We start from the raw sequence: 23,569 nt of genomic DNA on the forward strand, positions 1-23,569 counted from the left end.
ATGTAATCGTATTGCAAAAAAGAAGCAGAAAATATTACATTGTTCGAATGTCCGTACTAGAGGCGGTTTTCCTGTAATGAAACCCAGCTACATGCCTAGGAACCTTATGGTTATAGGGTTTGTGTGCATGGACTTGGATCAATTGCTACAATAACTATTTTGAAGCAATGTACCAATGTCTTCCTACAGACTTCAAATTGTGGGTGATCCTGACAAAATTTTGGGAATCCATCCCAAAAAATAAAATTAGGACTTAACTGTCCTCTGGGTCTCTTGTAGCACTTTTCTAAAAGTGGTTTGGGGGCATGTGCCGCCTCTTGTAAATAATCAGGTTGCTTGGAACTGAAAGGCAATGAAAAAAGTTTTCTATATCCTATCAATGTGTAAAGCGAAGTCTGTTTGAACAGTACTGACCATGTATTAGTATTCGGCTGCACGACAAATGATGTCATTGGACGGCATTAGGGTATGTTCACACGGCAGCGTCCATTACGGCTGAAATCACGGAGCTGTTTTCAGGAGAAAACAGCTCCTGAATTTCAGACGTAATGGCATGTTGCCGGCATTTTTTGCTGCGTCCATTACGGACGTAATTGGAGCTGTTTTTCTATGGAGTCAATGGAAAACAGCTCCAATTACGTCCCAAGAAGTGACGGGCACTTCTTTGACGCGGGCGTCTTTTGACAGCGGCGCGTAAAAAAAATGACCATCGGCACAGAACATCGTAAAGCCCATTGAAATGAATGGGCAGATGTTTGCCGGCGCATTGGAGCCGTAGTTTCGGACGTAATTCGAGGTTAAAACGCCCGAATTACGTCCGTAAATAGGGTGTGTGAACCCAGCCTTATAGTTCAGAGTGTTCTTAAGTCAAGCGTCATATGCATGATAAAGATTTCTAATTAGTTGTAACCAATATTGACATATTGGCTGACTTTTACTCTTGACGATTTTTGAAATTTTCAAAGGGAATGATAAAAATATCTCTAAATATACGGTGGTTTAGTGAGTGTTTGCACGCAGCGTTTTCTTATTAACCCCTTCCCGACATTTGTCGTATGGATACCTCATGGAAAGATAGTGTTTCCCACGTTTTGCCGTATCCATACAACAAACGGTGGACACCGGCTCAGAGTCGGTTCCACCATCCCCCGGTGTCAGCTGCATGTTACAGCTGACACCCTGCTGTAATGGCGGGGACTAAAATTCGCTCTGATTCCTGCCATCAACCCCGTAAATGCAGCGGTCAGAAAAGATCACTGTATTTAAAGGATTTGCAGATCATCGGCACCCCTAATACTGGCCTCCCGGTCTGCCCAGTATGAAAGCCTTCCATGCCCCCCGGAGGTGGGGCCTAAAAAGCTTTCATAGCCGACGGCAAGATGGCGCCGGCTCAGGAGCTGAGCCGGCATCATCAGTGGTGGATGTTAGCTGTATGTTACAGCTGACATCCACCTGTAACTGCAGGAACCGGAGCTAGCTCTGATCCCTCCCATTAACCCCTTAGATGCAACGATCGAAAGCGATTGCTACATCTTAGTGGTTGGTAGCAGATCGGCAACGCTGCCATGCGATCGCAGGGCTGCTGACTGCTGCTATGGCAACAGGAGGCCTAACAATGGCCTCCTGCTCTGCCATTACGGAAGCCGAGTGGGACCAGCCCGTAAGCGAAGCATAATCGACTTGCTGTCAGTGAACGACTGACAGATCTAATACATGCACTACATAAAAAAACAGACAGTTGGACCTTGAGGTCCCCTATTTGGACTAAAACTAAAAGTGTAAAAAAAAAAAAGTGAAAAAAAATGTTGTAAAACATATAATAGAAGTTTCAAGTAATAAAATAAAACACAATCACCATTTTTCCCTTAGCAAGTCCTTTATTATTGAAAAAAAAAACATACATATTTGGTATCGCCGTGACCATAACGGCCTGAACTATAAAAATATTGTTATTTCGTTAATGCAGTGAACGGCGTAAAGAAACCATGCCAGAATTTCTGTTTTTTGGTCACTTTGCCCTACAAGAATAAAAACTATAGCTCGTCTTGCAAAAAACAAGCCCTCATACAGTTCGGGCAGATTCACACGAGCGTTGCGTTTTTGCGCGCGCAAACAATGCGGCGTTTTGGGAGCGCAAAAACCATTTGACAGCTGCGTGTGTCATGCGTGTCTGATGCGCGGCTGCATGATTTTCGCGCAGCCGCCATCATAGAGATGAGGCTTGTCGAAGCCCGTCACTGTCCAAGGTGCTGAAAGAGCTAACTCTTTCAGCACCCTCGACAGTGAATGCCGAACACAACAGCGAAAAACCTGTAAAAAAAAAAGATAAAGTTCCTACTTACCGAGAACTTCCCGGCCGTTGCCTTGGTGACGCGTCCTTGGTGACGCGCCTCTCTTGACATCGGGCCCCACGTCCCTGGATGACGCGGCAGTCCAAGTGACCGCTGCAGCCTGTGATTGGCTGCAGCCTGTGCTTGGCCTGTGATTGGCTGGAGCTGTCACTTGAACTGAAGTGTCATCCCGGGAGGTCGGACTGCAGGAAGGAGACAGGAGTAATCGGTAAGTTAGAACTTCGGTTTTTTTTACAGGTTCATGTATTTTGGGATCGCAAGTCACTGTCCATGGTGCTGAAACAGTTTAACTCTTTCAGCACCATGCACAGTGAATGTCTTCCGACGTCGCGGACCGGAAATCTTTTTGCCGGGTTCGGCCAAAACGAGTTTGGCCGAACCCGGTGAAGTTAGCTTCGGTTGTCGGGGTTCGCTCCTCGCAAAGACACTCCATTTGGATGCTTGGAAACAGAAAAGCACGTGGTGCTTTTCTGTTTCCATTCATCCTTTTGACAGCTCGTGCGCTGTTTCAGTCTGTTCGCACGGAAGTGCTTCCGTGCGACCTGCCTGGTTTTCACGCACCCATTGACTTCAATGGGTGCGTGATGCGTGAAATACGCAGAGTTATTGAACCTGTCGCGTATTTTGCGCAGCGAACAAACGCCGCGCAAAATACACGGACTGTGTGTACTGCCCCATAGACTTCTATAGGGCATTGCGTGCCGCGCGAAAACCACGCGGCCTACACGCTGCCAAATCACGCTCGTGTGAATCCCCCCTTCCATCGATGAAAAATTTAAAAACCATACCCCTCAAGGCATTTATCATTTGCCTGGACATATGACAATGCTCAGAAGTGAAGAGCAACATGCGCATTGGTGGTCTATTTTGGTGGTCAAATAGTAAAACAAACCCTCTAGTAGTGACGCCTATTTTGGGAACTTCACACCTTAAGGCTGGGTTCACACGACCTATTTTCAGGCGTAAACGAGGTGTATTATGCCTCGATTTACGCCTGAAAATACGGCTCCAATACGTCGGCAAACATCTGCCCATTCATTTGAATGGGTTTGCCGACGTACTGTGCCGACGACCTGTAATTTACGCGTCGTCGTTTGACAGCTGTCAAACAACGACGCGTAAAATGTCTGCCTCATCAAAGAATTACGTCTGAAACGACGGAACAGTCTAATTTCAGACGTAAAAGGCAGCTATCGTGTGCACATACCCAAAGGAGCGCCATTTGGCCTTTGGAGAGCGGATTTAGCTTGGTAATAGTTCTGTTTGGGGTTTTGCTGGTATTTCTGTTTATAATGTGGGGGCATATGTAAGTTGTGCGGAGTACATCAGCGTATAATAATGGGGTAAATAAATAATAATCCGCAGATGTGGAGCCAGTGTCGCACTTATAAATGGTGCCCAATCTTATCCGCTTTTGGAACACTGCACAATTAGTGTCGCCATATTCTGAGAGCCATAACTTTTTTGCCACAGAGCGGTGTGAGGGCTTATTTTTTGCAGGAAAATGTCTTTTTTTTTTTTTTATACCATTTTGGGGTACATGCAAGTTTTTGATCTTCTTTTTATTCTATTTTTTTGGAGAGGCGTGGTGACAAAAAAAAAAAGCTTTTTTTACGGCGTTCACTGTGCGCTATAAGTTACATATTTAATTTATTCTGCGGGTTGATGCTATTATGGCGATACCATATGTATATGTTTTTTTTTTATGTTTTACAGGGTTTGCCCCGTTTTAAAAAAAAAATAAAAATAAAAAATAATAATTTAGTTTTTGTGTGGCCATATTCTAAGAGCCATAACTTTTTTGTCATTTTTCCATCAAGAAAGCTGTGTCAACTATTATTATTTTTTTTTGTGGAACAAACCAGTTTTTATTGGTACAATTTTTGGGTACATGCGACTTTTTGATCCCTATTCCTTCAATTTTTTGGGAGGTGAAGTGACTAAAAAATAGCGATACTGCTATTGTTTTTTTATTTTATTTTTTTACGGCATCCACTGCGAATAACGTTATGTTTTTATAGTTCAGGTCGTAACGGGGCGATGCCAATTATGCATAGTTTATTTCTTTCATTTTTTTTCTAATAATAAAGGTCTTGATAAGGGAAAAGGGCTATTTTCAATTGTAATACTTGAAACTTTTTGTTTTCAATTTTTTTAACTTTTTTTTTTCTTTTATTAGTCCCACTATGGACTTGAAGGTCCAACTGTCAGATCGTTGTTATAATACCCTGTAATACTTATGTATTGCAGAGTATTATACCTGTCCGTTTCACACTGACAGGCAGCGTATTAGGTCCCGCCTCTAGCAGGACCTAATCTCCTTCCGTAGATGGCAGACCCGGAGGCCTTTTGTCAGGCCTCCGGTTAACATAGCAACCATAGGCACCCCGCAATTGCGTCGTGGTGGGGACGATGTTGTTGTAATTCCTTAAATGCGACTGTCGCTATTGACCGCCGCATTTAAGGGGTTAATCGGCGGGGTTTACCGCTGTGATCTTTTCCCTCGGTACTAAGGCTGCTAGTAGCAGCCAGTACTAAGAGATGCCGGGCATAGGGGAATGCCTGTGCACTCCGTTAGGGGCACACGTAAATAAACGGGCTGCAGGCACAAGGACCAGCGCTGCAGCCCGTTAATCCTTCCTGGGGTGGTCGCGAAGGGTTTAATGATCTGAAACATTCAAGTGTGACAAATATGCAAAAATAGAAGAAAATGGGAAGGGGGCAAAATTTTTTTTTTTACAGCACAGTGTATATCAGCAGGACATCTATTGAGTGTCGTTCACATCTGCGTCGGGGTTCCTTTCGTGTGTTCCGTCAGATCTTTCCGTCAGGGGAACCCACAAACAGAAACCATAGCTTTCCGTTCACATTACCATTCCTTTCAATGGTAACGCTTCGTTGCTAATGGTTTCCGTTTGTCTCCGTTTCGTAAGGTTTCAAGTTTTTTTACTGATTCAATAGCGCAGTCGACTACGCTATTGATTGCAACAAAGACATTCAGACATTGTGTGAAGTATTGTATGAAGCTACAGGTATCTCGGGAGACTGGTCTGTGATTCTTATTTTTTATTTTGTTTATACTTCAGCTTTAAATGCACCTTTTATAACATATTTTTTAAGCGTAGGCTCCCCACTTTTGCAGCAGATTCTCACCCTTTACACTAAGACAAGCTTCTCATAGTGAGACACACTGTGCCCCCTGACTTTTCATAGTGCCACACACTCCGGATCGAGTGTGCACATAGTGAACAACGCAGGATCACTATGTGCAGAGTAAATGAATGGGGAGAAGTGTATGACGCGGATTGGTCACTGATTGGTCAGCGTCATACACTCCTCTGTACAACGCCCACTTGGTCAAAAGTAAAAACGCGCCCAGTTGTCTATTAAGAAAGTCATTAGAATAATGCTAAAATAGGTCATAACTCGGTGAAAATTTATCGTTTTTCTAAATACCACTGTTGTTATCTACATTACAGCGCCGATCACATTATCTACAAGATAGGGCACTTATAATGTGGTGACAGAGCCTCTTTAAATAACATAAATATAAACTAAATGGTAGAACCATGAATACCAGCCTACCAATTGAAAGGGCATGTAGGTAAAACCACCTTCTTTATGCCGCCAGCTGTGACAATCCTACAATAACGCAAAGAAAGTCCATCATAGTCTTTCTTTTTTTTTTTTTATTATACACAAAATTGGAGAAAGAACACTGGTAAAAATGGGAGGGAGGGACAAGTTACAACCAAAAGAGGGAAAGCAAGACAAAAAAACTAGTTTTATTAGCTAGGGGACGTCATGGACCGCCCACATACCACCCCCACACAATAAATACGGGCTTCTCAACCAGTTCTAATTGGTTGATCATAGAGAGGCTCTCCACCCATTCCCTAGCCAAAGTCATACATTTTATTAACCCCTGAACTGCCACAGTCTCAAGGCCCTTCAGCTATTCGCCTGTGGGCCTTCCATAACTTGTATCTGCACAATAAAGACCTAGCAGTTTATTTGCAAAGTTGTACACTATTGAAGGCAGCATGGTGTGGTTAGCACAGGGGTCCTAGCATCGATACCAACCAAGGACAATATTTGCATGGAGTATGTATCTTCTCCGTGTTTGCGTGGGTTTTCCCCATACTCTAAAAACATTCTGATAGGTAAATTGGCCCTAGAGTGTGTGAGATATAAAGAAATTGGTTCCATTGGAAACTCAGCTCTATTGGGGACAGGGACTGATGTGAATTATAACACATCAGTCTCTGTACAGCGCTGCAGAATGTGTCGATGCTATATAAGCAATAGAAAATAGGGGAAATATTAAAGGCCAGATGTATTGATAATAGCTCTATTGCAACTTCAAGTGGCCATACTATTTTAGGTGAATTTATATGTAGTAGCTTTACTTTCATAATAATCTGAACATGTTAGAATGGAAGTTTGCTGGGTCAACATTGGGGCCAAGGGCTACACTCTTCAAACGGTCTCAGTAATATAAGACTGAGTTTAACGTCCCTTTTTATGTAATATTACTATATTTATGTTTCTGCCAGAAAGATATTCTGTATGCCCTTTCGTCGTTTGCTTCCTATTAAACGCTTGATCTGTTGTGTTTATGGGTGTTCTTTTTGCTGGCAGAAAACCGGAAAGAATTATGGGTTTCAGGTTTTTCTCAGATTGATTGCTGTGGGCCTCTTGTGATGTAACATTATGCGGGCAGCGCTGGCACCATCCGAGCCAATTGGGAAAGTCAGAAGCATGCAGTATTGCCAAGCACAGGCAGCTTCTTCATACAGCATGAACACAAGGCAGGCCCAGTCTAACTGTATATCTTCTGGTATTTATATCACAATTCATGAGCAAATACCTGAAGATTAGACGCAAGATAAAACATAAAAAATATGGGTGTGCATTTGTACCTTAGTGAAGCTCCTTGTATAGACTAAGGTTTCTTAGTACATTAGATGGAATAGTAAAAGTCACAATGTAGAGAATATGCGCTGAATTCTGAACCCACAACATTTCTTGTATATTCTTTAATCCACAGCGTCATGGGAAGACGTGTATTGATAATAGGATTTCTGACTACCATAGTGTTGGCACTTACTCTGTTTTTGGGATTGTTCTTTGGACTGCGAAATCAACCTGTTCCTATTTCACAAATCTATGGAAGAGCAGCTGTCGCCACAGATGCTGGAAAATGCTCTGAGATTGGCAGGTAAGTCCAAGACTTTTGCAGAATTCATTTAGTATTGCAGGCATATCAGAAGTTTCTGTATGTAAATATGGTTATACATGGGACAAGGTAGATAATGCATGAAGGAATCAGACCACAGGCCTTCTTTTTTTTTTTTTTTTATCGGGGTATGATATTCTGAGGCTACCGTTTGTATCCTTATAATTCATATTTATATATTCATAATTACAACTGCATTTATATCCGCTACTGTAGTGTGGCAGTTTTGTCCTAATGGTCAGCTAGGACATTGGTCAAGGCTCACAATGGTTTCAGGAACAAACCATCAGTCTTCCTTGCCTTTGGGAAGCAAAGGCATTGCGGCTTGTGTTAAATGCTTGTTGTAGTTAATGTCACATCATAAGGGTATGTGCACACACACTATTTACGTCCGTAATTTACGGACGTATTTCGGCCGCAAGTTCCGGACCGAACTCAGTGCAGGGAGCCGGGCTCCTAGCATCATAGTTATGTACGACGCTAGGAGTCCCTGCCTCGCTGCCGGACAACTGTCCCGTACTGTAATCATGTTTTCAGTACAGGACAGTAGTTCCACGGAGAGGCAGGGACTCCTAGCATCGTACACAAGTATGATGCTTGGAGCCCGGCTCCCTGCACTGTGTTCGGTCCACTACTTGCGGCCGAAATACGTCCGTAAATTACGGACGTAATTAGTGTGTGTGCACATAACCTAAGATGGAGCAAATAAATGATAGACTGAAACAAAGTAATGCAACCCAATGGTGAAAAATATGCAATTTGGACCATGGTGCAACGAAAGGGTTGTATGTAGAGTGTAAGATGAGCTTTTCTGCTGGCAAATAAATCTAGCTACTAAATAGGTGTGAAGCTAAATGACCTTTTACAATCATTAGATCGAGCATATGTTCCCAAAAATCGTCCAGTGTAAAAATGTGCAGCAAGCGAACGATCAGTGATAATTTGCTTGTTTGTCATTGATCTCTGAAAGCCGCATAGCATAGTGATAAACTGTCACTTAACCACACAAATTAAATAAGTAAAATGTTCACCACTGTCAAAGCTTCTCGTAATGTTTCTGTGTCCTTAAATGCTTGGAGTGCTCAGATGCCAAAAGAAAAAGGGGAAAAACGCAGCTCCTCTCAGAGTAAAATCCATTAAAACATGCTGCAGTAAGGGGTCCATAGTAGCAGACGCTTATGCGTTTTGAACACACCTGTTTTAGTCCTAGTATATGACTAAGAACGGGTGTGTAAGAAACGCATAAGCGTCTGCTACTATGGACCCTTTACTGCATCATGTTTTAATGGATCTTCAGTAAAGAAATTGATTTTACGCTGAGGTTGTACTGGATTTTTCCACTTTTTCCTGTGGTCTATCATTTATGTGCTAATGTGAAGTAGGTTTGGAAAACTGACCCTTTAATCCATGCAGCTCGCAGCCAGAGAAAAGTCAGGCGTATTCATCAGCTGCCGATCCTTCCATCCAGCCACCGCTGATTGACAGACTTCTCCCTACGTACACTAATGGTGAGAAATCTGTCAATCAGCGGCAGGTAAACAGCAGTTCATGAATTTGCGTGACTCTTCTCTGGCCGGGCGTTGCATTGATTAATGTGTAGGTTCTCCAAACCTGTTTCACATTAGCATTTCGGGTATGTTCACACGCAAAATCACAAACGGCTGAAAAGGACGGAGCTGTTTTCAAGGGAAAACAGCCTCTGATTTTCAGCCATTTTTGTAGCCGAAAACGTTTTTTGAGGCTTTTTTGGAGCTGTTTTTTACATTGGCACACTGAAAAACAGTTCCAAAAACGGCTCAAGAAGTGACACGCTCCTTGTTCTTTTTATGGGGTGTCTTTTTACACGCCGTTTTTTAAAACGGCAGTGAAAAAAACTTCCCGTCTGAACTAAACACCATTTTCCCATTAAATTCAATGGGCAGATGTTTGTAGGCGTTTAGCTTGCGTTTACGCCCCAAAATACACCTGAAAACTCAGCGTGTGAACATACCCTTAGGAGACAGACCTCTGAGGGAAGCATAACCTAGATGGCTGGTTCCCTTTAAGTAAAAGCATTCGCGGTTTATGGATTTAACACTTTATTGATCTGTCAAATAATAGAATAAAGGTGGTCATACAAATTAGACGAAAGTTGATGAAAGTGGATGATTTAGACCATAACGAAAGATCGGCTAGAAAATTAAGCAAACGATTGTTACCACCACCTAATGGTAGACTGTAGTCTTCTAAAAAAAAAAAACAGGTTGGCCGTTTTGGAAATTTTCGTTCCAAGTATCAAAAAGAGTTGAATGTTTATGGGTCACTTGTGCGACCACAAACGATCGTTCTGCAAGTGACAACCCACAAAGGAAAAAAGTAGGAGGATTGGTCTAGGGTTTCTCACTTCCGGCTATACATCGGCCGGTAATTTTCTTGTCCCATAGGACTTATAGTTGTGCAATGTGCCCATACAACGGCCAACATCATCTGAAATGTGTATGGGGACGTCCGCTTTACACGTATTGGTCAGACAAACATTCGTTCAAACATCACCCTACTGCTGTTTAATGTGTATGAGTATCTTAAGATTTGACGTAATTTGAAGTTAGTTTATATAATCCATATATGTAGTGTGGCCCAATGGTGTAAAGTCCCGTATTTCCTCCTCTTTCTATACTACTTTATGCATAAGTTGTCCCTCACAGCTGAGGAGCTCTTGTCACAACCCTGTATAAGCAGGGTATAAATTACATCATACTGCCTCTCATCCATCGCTTTATGCAACTTCATAATTTCCGATACAGGCTCCTCAGCTTGGGTTTGTGCGGTCTTCTCTCCTGCAGAATTTACACACCGTTTATATCATTATTGACCTGTCCTAGTGTTTTTTTCTTTATGAACATTTGATATCCAGTTTAACAAATGTATAGGACATTATAAGCATATTGTGTACTAAAAGCATAAATCAAGTCTTGTATGTTTAGTAACTGGTGTTGTCATCAGGCAAAGACATGTCAAGGTCTTGGTGTTTAGACCATTTCTTAGTGCTTATATTTTTAGTGTGCACATGGGGAATATAACAAAATCACTCCTGCTTATAAATTAATGTTCTTTAGATTATTCTACATGTTAATTGACATTATATCCCAACTCTGTACTAATTGACAACATTTGATCAGTATCAGCCACAACACTTCTCACAATGACATAACGGTCCATGTATGCACCTCAGTTTTCCAGATCGATCATTGCTTCCATTGTTTATTCATGTATAGCTTGATTATAAATGGGTTTGATTAATATTTGTGCCATTAAAAGGATAATTTACATATAACTATACTGCATGTGTAAAGTTAATAATTTCATGTCTTCTATTTTATTTTTAATTACAGGGATATGCTTAAAGAAGGTGGCACAGCAGTGGATGCTGCTATTGCTGCCCTCATCTGTGTTGGCCTTTTTAATGCTCACAGTATGGGCATTGGAGGAGGTGTGATCCTTACCATATATGATCCCAAAACAGGTGAGTAATGGAAAGAAAATAGTGCTAATAGACTAATAGAGAGCTGACCTAAACGAGTGATTTTAGACCGCCATAATAGTGGATTTAGTGCTGCCCTTATGGTGACATTTTTCAGTAGTTGTTGGGTGCAGTCTAAGGCTAATAAGAACATTGCCCATAGCAAAAAAGAGGCCAGTGGGTTTGTGCCAACTGTCTACATGACAAATTTGGGCGGCACATCTTGGGCAGCCACAAAAACTCACAAAGTAAGGCAGAGATTGATCTGCATAATTTTGCAGCTTATCAATATAATTTCTGGCATTGTCTACAAAAATGAACACATTTTACAGACTAACTATGAAAAAAAAGTCATTCATCATATGGCTGTCTAAAACCACTAGTTATTGCTAGCTTTAGTATTTAAGACAGACCAAGGAGAATCTATCCTATCTATCTATCTATCTATCTATCTATCTATCTATCTATCTATCTATCTATCTATCTATCTATCTATCTATCTATCTATCTATCTATCTATCTATCTATCTATCTATCTATCTATCTATCTATCTATCTATCTATCTATACTATTGAGTTTGTAATGTTTCATACACACTCATTGCAAACAGGTGCATAATATCCAGCACACAACCATACAATCTCAAAAGACAAATATTGGCAGTAGTATTGCTCATACTGAAGAGCTCAGTGAACATAGTACTGTCATAGGATGCCACCTTTTGCCACAAGTCAGTTGAACTGCTAGATCTATCCTGCTCAATTGTTAGTGCTATTGTTGTGACGTGAAAGTCTAGGAGTACCAACATGTCAGGTCAGTGTGGGTTCGCCGAGTGCTGAAGCACTTGGCGCAGAAAATGTCCTATCCTCTGATGCATAACTCACTACCGAGTTAAAAACTGCCTCTAGCAGTGACATCAGCACAAGTACTATGCGTCAGGAGTTTAATGAAATAGATTTCTATGGTGAGCAGCTGCACACAAGCCTAAGATCACCATGCGCAATGCCAAGCATCTGGCATAAAGCACACCACCACTGGACTCTGGAGCTGTGGAAATGTGTTCTCTGGAGTGAGGAATCACAGTCTAATGGACAAATTTGCGATTAGTATATGCCAAGGAAATGCTATCTAACATCTACTGTAAAGTTTAGTGGAGGAGGGATAATGGTCTGGGGCTGTATTCCAGGGTTTGAACTGGGTCTCTTTCCAGTGAAGGGTAATGTCAATGCTTCAGCATACAAAGACATTTTAGACATTTGTATGCTTTCAACTTTGTGGTAACAATTTGCGGAAGGTCCTTTCCTGTTCCAGCATGTGCGCTTATTCACAAAGCAAGGTCCATAAAGACATGGTTAGGTGAGTGAGGAAGAACTCGAGTGGTTTGCATGGAGCCCTAAACTCAACACCATACTTTCTCATCCAACACATGAGCACTGACACACACCAAAATTTTGTGGAAAGCATTCCCATAAGAGTGAAGACTGTTAAAGTCGGAAATAGGACCCAACTCAATATTAACACCCATGGTTTTGCAATGGGATGTCCAACAATCAGGGGTCCAAATACTTTTGACCATATAGTGTTTATAATGTGTAAATTGGCAGCGTTTCCCTCCCTCAGTCTACACATTTCACTGGCTCTTGTCATGAAACCGTACAACTTTTGGCCCCACAGTTTGTACTTTGTTGGGCAGTTTAGTGGGAGCAGCTATATTAGATCTGTCTGTGATAGCTTTGCTATGAAAGTGAGTCAGCTCCTTGCTTCAGCATTCAATGTGCAATGCCAGCTCCAGCTGTGAGCGGCTCGATGCAGACAGGCGCGATGTAGTGATGTCATCGTGCCTGTCTGCGCAGAGCCACACACTGCACAGCGCAGAGGAGCGGAGGGATCTCTGCCACTCTTCTTGGGAACGGGGATAGGTAAAAAAAATTTATGAGGCACTATGGGGCATTATACTTTGTAGTGGCAGCTATTGGTGCATTATACTGTATGGGGCAGCTATGGGGGCATTATACTGTATGTGGGCAGCTTTGGGGCATTCTACTTTATGTGGGTAGCTATTGGGGCATTATACTGTATGTGGGCAGCTATCGGGGCATTATACTGTATGTGGGCAGCTATAGGGGCATTATACTGTGTGGGGGCAGCTATGGGGCATTATACTGTGGGGATAGCTATGGGGGCATTATACTGTGTGGGGGCCACTAAGGGGGCATTATACTGTGTGAGGGCCACTATGAGGTCATTATACTATGTGAGGGGTACTAAGGAGTCATTATGGTATGTGGGGGCAGCTATGGGCGCATTATTCGGTGGGGGCATCTATAGGGGCATTATACTATGTGAAGCACACTAACGGGTCATAATACTGTGTGGGGCCACTAAGGGGTCATTATACTATGTGGGAGGCACTAAGGGATCATTATAGTATGTGGGGGCTGCTATGGGTGGATTATTCCGTGTGCGTGGCAGCTATAGGGGCATTATACTATGTGGAGCACACTAATGTGTCATTATACTGTGTGGGGGGACCACTCAGATGTGTTTTACCCCCCTCTGTGCTAAACCCCTAGCTACGCCTCTGTGTCCATATATCGACAGTGATGTTAGGCTTTCAACTATGGAGTCTCCGGCCAGGGCATCGCAAGATCTCTGACCGGTGACTCCTCTCTTGGGAAAGCCCTTGACGTCACTGTCCATATATAGACCGTGAAATCAGGGGCTCCCTCTAACACCCCCTGTAGATAGAACACCCTATAGATAGCGTTATTTTAGCCCCTGTAGGAGTGGAATCCCCGGCAGCCAGACCCTGCTCTGGCCAGGGATTCCCCACATGAAGAAGCCCATGACGTCACTATCCATATATGGACAGTGACGTCCGGGGCTTTTCTTGGAGTGGAATCCCTGGCCAGAGCGCTCCTGACGTCAGTGGATTCCGCTCTTAGAGGATGCACCTGACGTCACTGTCCATATATGGACAGAGACGTCAGGGGCTCAGTCTAGGAGCAGAATCCCTGGTCAGAGGGATTCCGCTCCTACATGGAGCTACAGTGGTGCTATCTACAGGGGGGTGCCATTATGGGGTGGTTGTGCTATCTACAGGGAGGTGGTGCTATCTATAGGGGGATGGTGCTATCTACAGGGTGGTGCTATCTAGAAGCGGGGGTGAAATCTACAGGGGGTGGTGCGCTATCTACATGGGCACTGTGGCACTATGTGGCCTTAAGAAAGAATTTACTTTGTCTTAACCTCTTTTGGAAGAGCACTAGTACTCCAAAGTGTAGTCTAGGAGAGCGGAACGAGGAGTTTAGTTTCCAAATCCACCCACTGAGGAACTTCCCGAGAATTATTTGATACAAATATGTTTTAGGTATGTCAAGACGAATCCACAGTCAGACAGATAATGTACAAATGGATGAAATGCAAGACCATTGTTACCCTCCACAGGAGTGGTCGACAAACAAAGATCACACCAAAAGCAAGGTGTATAATAGTCCCCGAGGTCCCAAAGAAACCCAAGGTAGCCTCTAAGCAACTAAAGGCCTTTCTCACATTCGCTAGTGTTAACCCCTTCCCACAAAATGATGGCATACGTCAGCATAACAAGCAGCTTCCCGCAATCCGACGTACCAGACCTGTCATGAAGATGGAGCGGGCACAGGAGCTCTGTGCGCTTCACCTTCAGCGGGTGTCCGCTGTAATATACAGCTGACATCCCGCTGCACCGGCGGTGATGGCAGTTACCGCCGATCGCCACCGTTTAACCTCTTCAATGTGGTGGTCCATGGCGTCCGCCACATTGAAGTGGTTGACAGAGGGAGAGGGCTCCCCCTGTACCCCACCGCCCCCCCACGAGAGAGCGTGGGTTGCGATGGTTGCTATGGAAACCAGAAAGCCTAGCAACGGCTTCCTGTTTGCCAAGTATTGATGCCTATTAGGTCCCACCCAAGGCAGGACCTAATAGGCTTAACTGTCTGTTGAAAAATGACAGTTGCAATACACTGCACTACATACGTAGTGCAGTGTATTGTACAGGGGATCAAAAGATCAGATCTTCAAGTCCCCAAGTAAGTGTGAAAAAAGTGAAAAAAAATGTTTAAGAAAAATAAATAAACATTTTAATCAATAAAAACTATAATCACCCTGTTTCCCTGATCAAGTCCTTTTATAATAGTGAAAAAATGAAAAAAAAATTATACATAATAGGGATCGCCTCGTTCGGAACGGCCTGAACTATAAAAATATCACGTTATTTTTACCGCACGGTGAACACAGTAAAAAAAAATATATAAAAAACAATGTCACCGTGTCTCCGAAAAAGTGTTCAGAAAGTCGCAAGTACCCCAAAATGGTACCCACAAAAACTACAGTTTGTCACACAAAAACAAGCCCTCCCACAGCGTATCAACAGAAAAATAGAAAAGTTATGGCTGTCAGAAAATGGCGACACTAAAACATGATTTTTTTTTAGAAAAGAGTATTTTTATTGTGGGAAAGTAGTTAAACGTAAAAAAAACTATATAAATTTGGTGTCGCTGTAATCTTATCGACCCTGTGAACGCTGTAAAAAAGAAAACACATAACCATGCTAGAAGGGCTTTAAATTGGAATACAGCTAGTTCCATTAAAAACAAGCCCCCACACAGCTCCGTCAACGGAAAAATAACACGTTATGACTCTCAAAACGCAATGATGCTAAATTACGGCCCAGACTCATTTTTTAGGTCCGGCAGTCTTTCACTAATAACCCCACATTGTCATTTGCTAGACCCCACAGGTGGACCCCGTAGATACAGCGGAGATGATGACACTTTAGGCAGAGGCGTAGCTAGGTTCTCCAGCACCCGGGGCAAAGATTCAGTTTGGCGCTCCCCCCCCCCCAACCTCTTTCCCGACATCTCCTTCCCCCTCGCTGTGTTTGTTTTCTTTACCAATCAATGACGTGTCATTTTGTTTTCCACATTTCTTTTTATGTAACACGAGCATAAAAACATTTGTACATTTTACAAGCAATATAGTTCTATACACAACACCAGAACCAAGCTCAGTACATATATACAGCACCAGAACAAAGCTCCGTACATAACTACAACACCAGCACAAATACAGCTCAATTTAGTGCAACCCCTGCCGTATAGGTATGTACGGCGTAAAACTACAGCTCCCAGCATGGCCCGAACAATGGTAAGGATATGCTGGGAGATGCTATTTCACAAAAAATAAATCCTATCATAATCAAACCACCCATCATCTCACTGCAGATCATACAGTGACTACAGTACTGATTAGAGGCAGAATGAACATTTACATTAAGTGACTCACCAGTGACGTCTCCGATTCTAGACCATTTCTGCAGTTTGCCGCTCAGATGTCTTCAGCTTCTCACTTTTCCAACATTTCTACACTTATAAATAAAGATAAAGTTCTCATTATACCACACACTACACCCCTAAATATAATAGTGCCATACACTGCACCTCTAATTATAATAGCACCATACACTGTGTCACACACACACACACACACACACACACACCATGCCCCCTATAGATAGTGCCTGCCACAGAGCCCCCTGTGGATAGTGCCCCCATATAGCCCACCCCTGTAAATAGTGTCCCACAAATAGCTCCCCCTATAGTGCTCCACAGATAGCCCCCCCTGTAGATATAGCCCACCCCTGTATTTAGTACTCCACATATAGTCCACCCCTGTATATAGTGCTCCACATATAGCCCACCTCTGTATATAGCCGCCCTGTAGATATAGTCCTGTATATAGTGCTCCATAGATAGCCCCCCCTGTAGATATAGCCCGCCCCTGTATATGGTGCTCCATAGATAGTCCCCCCTGTAGATAAAGCCACCCCCGTAGATAAAGTCACACACTTTTTTATTACAATAAAATAACAAACTATTCAAACTCACCTTAATCCCGCTCCCACGCCGGCCGGCAGCATTGGAGACCTGTTCTCTTCTGTGCAGGTCTCCTGGGGTCTATGTGTTTACACAGAGTGACATTTTGAAATACTGATGAAAATGAACGTCATGATGCGCGATCTAGAAGCCGACCATGACGTTAATTTTCGTTCTAGGTCGGGAAAGGGTTAAACAAAAGGCAGATTTTACTTATTATTGTTTTATGAACAATACTTATCAATGCAAACTCCAAATATTTATTAGCCACATAATGCCATAGCCAACCAGAATCAATACATCATTTTTATAAAAACACTTCAATTCAAAGTCTGAATTGAGTTCTAAAGGTTGAAGCGTTTTTAATTGATATATCCAAAAACTCTCCGGTTTAAAGCTCTGACCTGAGTTTATATATTGTGGGTATTAGAGCCAGGAGAAACTAATAGGCTTGCCATCATTAATGGAAAAATTTATTCTGAATTATACCAGCAATTTTAAAGAAAAAGGTTAGGTCATCTGTCCGTGAGCTGAATCTCAAGAGAACGTGGGTCATACAGCAAGACCAGGGCCAATTTTAGTCAAAGTGTGGCCCTGGGCAAAGTTAAAAGTGCGGCCCCAAATGCTGAATTATTGTATCAATAATGCAGTCAATTCAGAAGGCGGTGTGCAGAGAAGTCTAGTGCATCCAGGAGTGTTGCTAGCCCCAAAGCACATGTCCCCCCTCTCACACAAAATTATCTATATACATATAGTTATTAAATAATACCACTACACCAGATTAAATATTATCTGCATACTGTTACTGAACACAACTAACTATTCTACGACCAATAGTACCAATAATAACGCAATATAAGGTCCAAATAATACCGCCACACCATAACCACATACTGACTGAATAATACCCCCATACCGTTACTGAATAAAAACCACTATACAAAGACCAATATTACCACCATACAGTGACCATATAGTGTTACGTGCCAGTTGTACACAGGAGCTTTGTAGAACATATAAGTGATTACTGCACATTTATATCCAGTGACTCACAGGTGATGGTTTCTCTGATTAGAGTCGTTCACTTTCCCTTTTTTCTCCATCGCTTTTCCAGCACCCTTCCCACCTATACCCCATCCTCTAAACAAACTCATAATCCACAGTGCCCCAGATGGTGATAATGATTTGTTAGTGTTCGACCCAATAAAAGTGCCCCTCAGTAACTATGCCCCCTTTGTGCCCCCTTGTAGCTAGTGTCACATGCAGCCCCCCGTGTATATAGTGCCACACACAGCCCCCCCTTTGGTAGATAGTGCCACACACAGCCCCCCTCTGGTAGATAGTGCCATACAAAGCCTCCCTTCTGTTAGATAGCACCACACACAGCCCCCCCTCTGGTAGATAGCGCCACACACAGCCCCCTGGTAGATAATGGCACACACAGCCCCACAAGCAAATTTTAAAAAATTGTACTCGCTTAGACCTGTTCCCGTGACGGTTGGAGCTGCTCCACAGCCTCCAGACTTGCATTGGTCAGCGTGATCTGGTGATGCCATCACGCCGGCTTGCGCAGGGATTCTGTCCCAGCCTCTTATAGGCTGCAGGCCTAATATGGCCTGTAGCCTATAATGTTCGATTGTATCTGCATCCTGAGGATGCAGATACCATTGAATGTTGCAGTTCCTAGTTGCCGGGACACGTCCGGGACAGTAATTTGCCGGGATTGTCTCTAAATTCGGGACAGTCCCGGTAAATTCGGGACTGTTGGCAACTATATGACATTATATGTACAGCCCATTTATGTCAATGAGCTCTATGTAATGCAGTAATACTGTTATGTACTTTATTCTGGGATGGCACTGCAAAAAAATAATAGCTTTTGTATACGTTTTCATATTTTCTTTTGCCATGGTTTAGCTAGAAATATATGGATCATGATGGGTATGGCTGCTGTGACTATGTAACCTACACATTTGCTGCTGCAGAAAAATGTTATGGGCCGGGCAGAGTGGGCCCTTCATACCGAGTGCCTGTAGCAGCCGATACGACTGCTATATTGGGATGGGGGACCTGAGAGAATGGGGGCCCTTGTCAATTGCCCAGGTTCCCCCTCCCTTACGCCGGCCCTGACAACGACCCTAAGCACACAAGTCGTTCTACCAATAAAATTGTAAAATATTAAACACGAGTAAAGTAAAAGTTTTAGAATGGCCAACTCAGTCTTGACCTTAATCCAATAGATGTGGTGGAAAGACCTGAAGCGAGCAATTCGTGGGAGGAAACCCACCAACATAACAGAGTTGAACCTGTTTTGCACGGAGGAATGGCCTAAAATTCCTCCAACCCAATGTGCAAGACTAATAAACAATTACCGGAAACTATTAGATTCAGTTATTGCTGCACAAGGGGGTCACACCAGATATTGAAAGCAACTCACATACTCTAGCATATTATATATAAAATTGTAAGAGGGTAATACCTATTTAAATATGCCACTCCGATATGTAAAAATTCATTTTCCTCAATAAATAAATGACCAAGTCTAATATTTTTGACTCATTTGTTTGATTTGGTTCTCTTTATATACTTTTAGGACTTGTGTGAAAACTCGATGAAGTATTAGGTCAAATTTATGCAGAAATATAAAAAATTCTGAAGGGTTCACAAACTCTCAAGCATGACTGTACATCTTGGTTTGGAACTGTTTTTAATGAAAATAAATAGAAACTGCAAAAATTGTTGCAGAAAACCTACAGATTGTAACGCAGAATATAATTCTTATTTTACTAATACTCCTCGACAATTTGAAAACCATTAAATATATTAACTATTTCGTCTGTAAAATAAACTGCTTCTAAATCATAGGAAAAATGATGGGAATGCGGATAATGAACAGCAAAACTTGTCACGGCTCTGGGGGTATGTGGACCCACTAGGCCGCTCTGCCAGCTGAGTAGCAGCTGGCCAAACCACAGTCAATGAAAGTCTTTACAACTAGAGTACCTGTGTAGACGTTCTGACAGACACATGGTGCAGCAGACACTTTGGCGTAGCAGACTCCTTGGCACAGATGACACTTGGGTCTGTGTGCTGTGCGTGATTCCCATGCGCAGTACATGGACGTAGTTCATGCTCGTGTGAATAGGCGCTAAGGCAGCGCTAAAATACTGAATTAAATCACACCCCAAAACCACCCATACCTCTCAGCAGTTACTGTCAATTCCTGAAACCTCCCTGAGCGCAGGTATTGCCCTACAGAGGAGTTGTTAAACATTTATCATTTCACTGTTTTCCTGCAGTAAAAGGATAAAATACAGTTCTGCAAAAAAAAGTTTCATCTGTTACATATAATTGTTTGAAGGATATAAGCAACTCTTTTTATGAGCTGCACTTTATTTTGAGTTCTCCTTTTAGACTACACACAGTCTTTTTTGCTATATTTACTATCAAATGACAGTTGAGGTGCTTATAAATAAACTTTTCGCACAACACAACTTGAGCGTTTAACCACATAAATACCCCTCTGTCACTTGACTTGGATAAGTAGAGTCGAGTGATCAGTAATTATTCCTTACCCCTTAAGAATAATAACACATGACACCAAGGTTGGATTTTAATGGCCACAGCAGCCGTTTATTATAAATTTTATAAAATTATAAATTTTATAACCAAAACTTTAAATAACCTAGAATTCCCAAACATTGGAATTCTACCAGAATACACATACCAAACCCTTAACAGGGTCAATATAAATAACACCCATAACTTGACCAGGGGAAGCCCTTGAGGTTACCACAACTTAGAAAAAATCTGCCACCACCACTTGTTTTTACCTCCAGCCGTAACCCGGCTCGAAGGCACCGCTCCTTCTTGCAGATGGCTTTCCCATAAAGCACTTCAAAGGGGTAACACCCTAAGAAGCCTTCCACATATTTTTGGGGGACGCATACCCCTGATGCGACCCCCCCCCCACCAGTTTTACTGACCAATCTCAAGGACTCCCCCCGCCACTGCGACATGGACCTTGACCACCTCAAGTCCATGAGCTCCTCCACACCAACACCCCTCTTTCAATCCCGTCTGCTAGGGCCAAACTCCATAAATCCATCCCCACCTCATTCAAATGCACCCCATCGTGTCTCCAATAACAACCTACCCCCGCTTCCAGATCCCTGTGCCTGACCACCACACCTCCATTTCTTGCCACAAATGCCCTATTTACTTTTATTCTGGCCTTATTGCGCCTCTCCATGGATCGGGCCAAGCGCCATGTCTTTCTGGGTACAATATCTTACCAGACTATGATCAGGCCCAGGTGTAATGCCCATAAACACAGCAAGTCGTGCTTAATATCCCTCACCAAATCACGAAAAGGGCGCACACTCAAATCATTCCCCCCAACATGCAAAACTAAAATCTCGGGAACCTGGTCTAGCTGCGTATACACTTGAAACTCTGGTAACACCCTGGATCAAACCATTCCCCGGAAACCCAGCCAATGCAGGATAGCATCCTCCCGCGGAATCCTCAGTTGTCGATCATCCGGGCGAACCACCGCCCGTAATGCGCCCCAATACACAAAGGAGTGCCCCAAGAGCCACACCAGCAAAGGACGCGAACCTGCGAAAGAAAGAAACACACACATCTTACAAATCCCATTCGCACTCCATCTTCCACGAGCACAACATACTTCCTAGCAGCCTTTTAACAGTCTGACCGCAAATGAGGCCGAACATAAGTGCGGAAACGGTTAGACTCCCATCTCCCAATACGTCTGACCCCAGCCTCATCCAAACCCCATCGCACCGCCTCAGTTGCTGCGCCAATACGAAACGAATGGGAAGAATACTCAGCTGACTGCAACCCAATTGCCAGCAAACAGCGCTTAAACACTGCACCAAATTGGAATCTGGATAAAAAGGACCCGTCTTCATGCCGCAATAACGGAACCCCCGTTACCCCCACCTGTACCCCAAAAGCAGACATACACTGTACCGGACACACCGCCGAGCCCCTGATAGCAAACAACACAATGCGCGTCCCCTTACCCGCCGTGTCAGTTTTTGACCTGCGCAGCAATATCTCCACTCTATCGGCAAACAACTCCACATCCTCTTGGCTCAATCCCCCCACACGCAACCCACTCGGCGACACCAATTCACCCACTCTAAAAGCCCCAAAAAAGGCTAACTAAAAAGCCAAGCGAAACAACCGGACTTCAAAGGCCGAACTACAAACCACATCCGCCGCCGTCCCCAACAGGCAAAGAAACTGGCTGCCGCCGATCTACCGACCCTCTCCCCCTGCGAATACCTTTTAAAGCTTGAATTGCCAAAAATTCCTTGGTCACGTCTTTTTCGCCATGCAATTTCAAGCCAAACGCCACAGCGGACACAAACTTAATCACTTTAGCTACAGACACACCAGACTCATACGCATCCCCCAACCAATACAAAAAGGCCACCAGCCTGTCCCGGTCTGACCGGATGTCACCCAAACCTCTCAACCAAAGCTCCCATTGAGCCCAGCCAGCCCTATATGCTGCCCACGTAGAACTTGCCAAGGATCGCTCAATCAATGCTCCTGCCGCAGAGAAACCAACTCCCAAAGATGATCCGGGCACCCCATGCCGATCCGATCCGCTCCCGGCGCCAGCTGACAAAAACGATCCCACTGTGAGCGAGAAAGGGCATCAGCAACACAATTTTCAACCCCCGGCACATGCACAGCCACCACGCAAGCATTAAATGACAGACAAACCAGCACCAAATGCCGCAACAGTTGCACCACCGGAGGAGAGGACGCCGAGATGTTATTGATAGCCAAAACCACCACCCCCAGGTTATCACAGTGAAAACGAATCTTCTTGTCCCTGAGCCTATCCCCCCAAATGGTTACAGCGACCACGATGGGAAATAGCTCGAGTAGGGCCAGGTTTTTCGTCAGACCGTTTTCCACCCAGCTAACCGGCCACCCCCCAGCACACCACTGGCCACCACAATAGGCCCCAAAACCGCCCCCTCCAGCCGCATCTGTAAACCAGTCCATATCCACGGAATCTAAAGCCCCAGCCATCCACAAGGACCGGCCGTTGTACTGTCCCAAAAACCGATGCCACACTTCCAAGTCGGCCCGATGCTCCCCTCTCAATCTGACAAAGTGATGCGGTGCCACCACACCCGCAGTCGCCGCCGCCAAACGCCTACTGAACACCCTGCCCATAGGCATGATCCGACACGCAAAGTTTAACTTCCCTAACAACGACTGCAGACTGTGTAATGTGACCTTTTTAAGCCGAGACAACGCCTGAACCTCCAAACGAAGGGCCACCAACTTATCCTCCGGAAGCCTGCATTCCATTAAAACCGAGTCGATTTCGATGCCTAAAAAAACGAATAACCGTAACAGGCCCCTCCGTTTTGTCAGGAGCCAGCGGAACTCCAAACTCCTTCATGACTCCTTGCAATGCAAACAAAATATTGGCACACACCGCCGATCTGCCGGGCCAACACATAAAAAAATCATCAAGGTAGTGAATAACTGAATTCACACCTGCGACGTCCGGAA

At 43.7% G+C, this 23,569-nt stretch overlaps 1 protein-coding gene across 1 annotated transcript in view; it reads left to right on the plus strand.

Moving 5' to 3' along the window:
* The first annotated feature begins 7,162 nt into the window (after positions 1-7,162).
* GGT1 (gamma-glutamyltransferase 1) overlaps positions 7,163-23,569 on the plus strand; it is a 55,583-nt gene continuing 39,176 nt past the window's right edge. Inside the window, exons 1-2 of the mRNA XM_075854087.1 lie at positions 7,163-7,572; positions 10,962-11,092. Coding sequence (XP_075710202.1) covers positions 7,406-7,572; positions 10,962-11,092 — 298 coding nt within the window. The 5' untranslated portion in view covers positions 7,163-7,405. The remainder of the gene's footprint in view (positions 7,573-10,961; positions 11,093-23,569) is intronic.

Source organism: Rhinoderma darwinii, chromosome 1 (genome assembly GCF_050947455.1).
Source record: "Rhinoderma darwinii isolate aRhiDar2 chromosome 1, aRhiDar2.hap1, whole genome shotgun sequence".
Classification (NCBI taxonomy): Eukaryota; Metazoa; Chordata; class Amphibia; order Anura; family Rhinodermatidae; genus Rhinoderma; species Rhinoderma darwinii.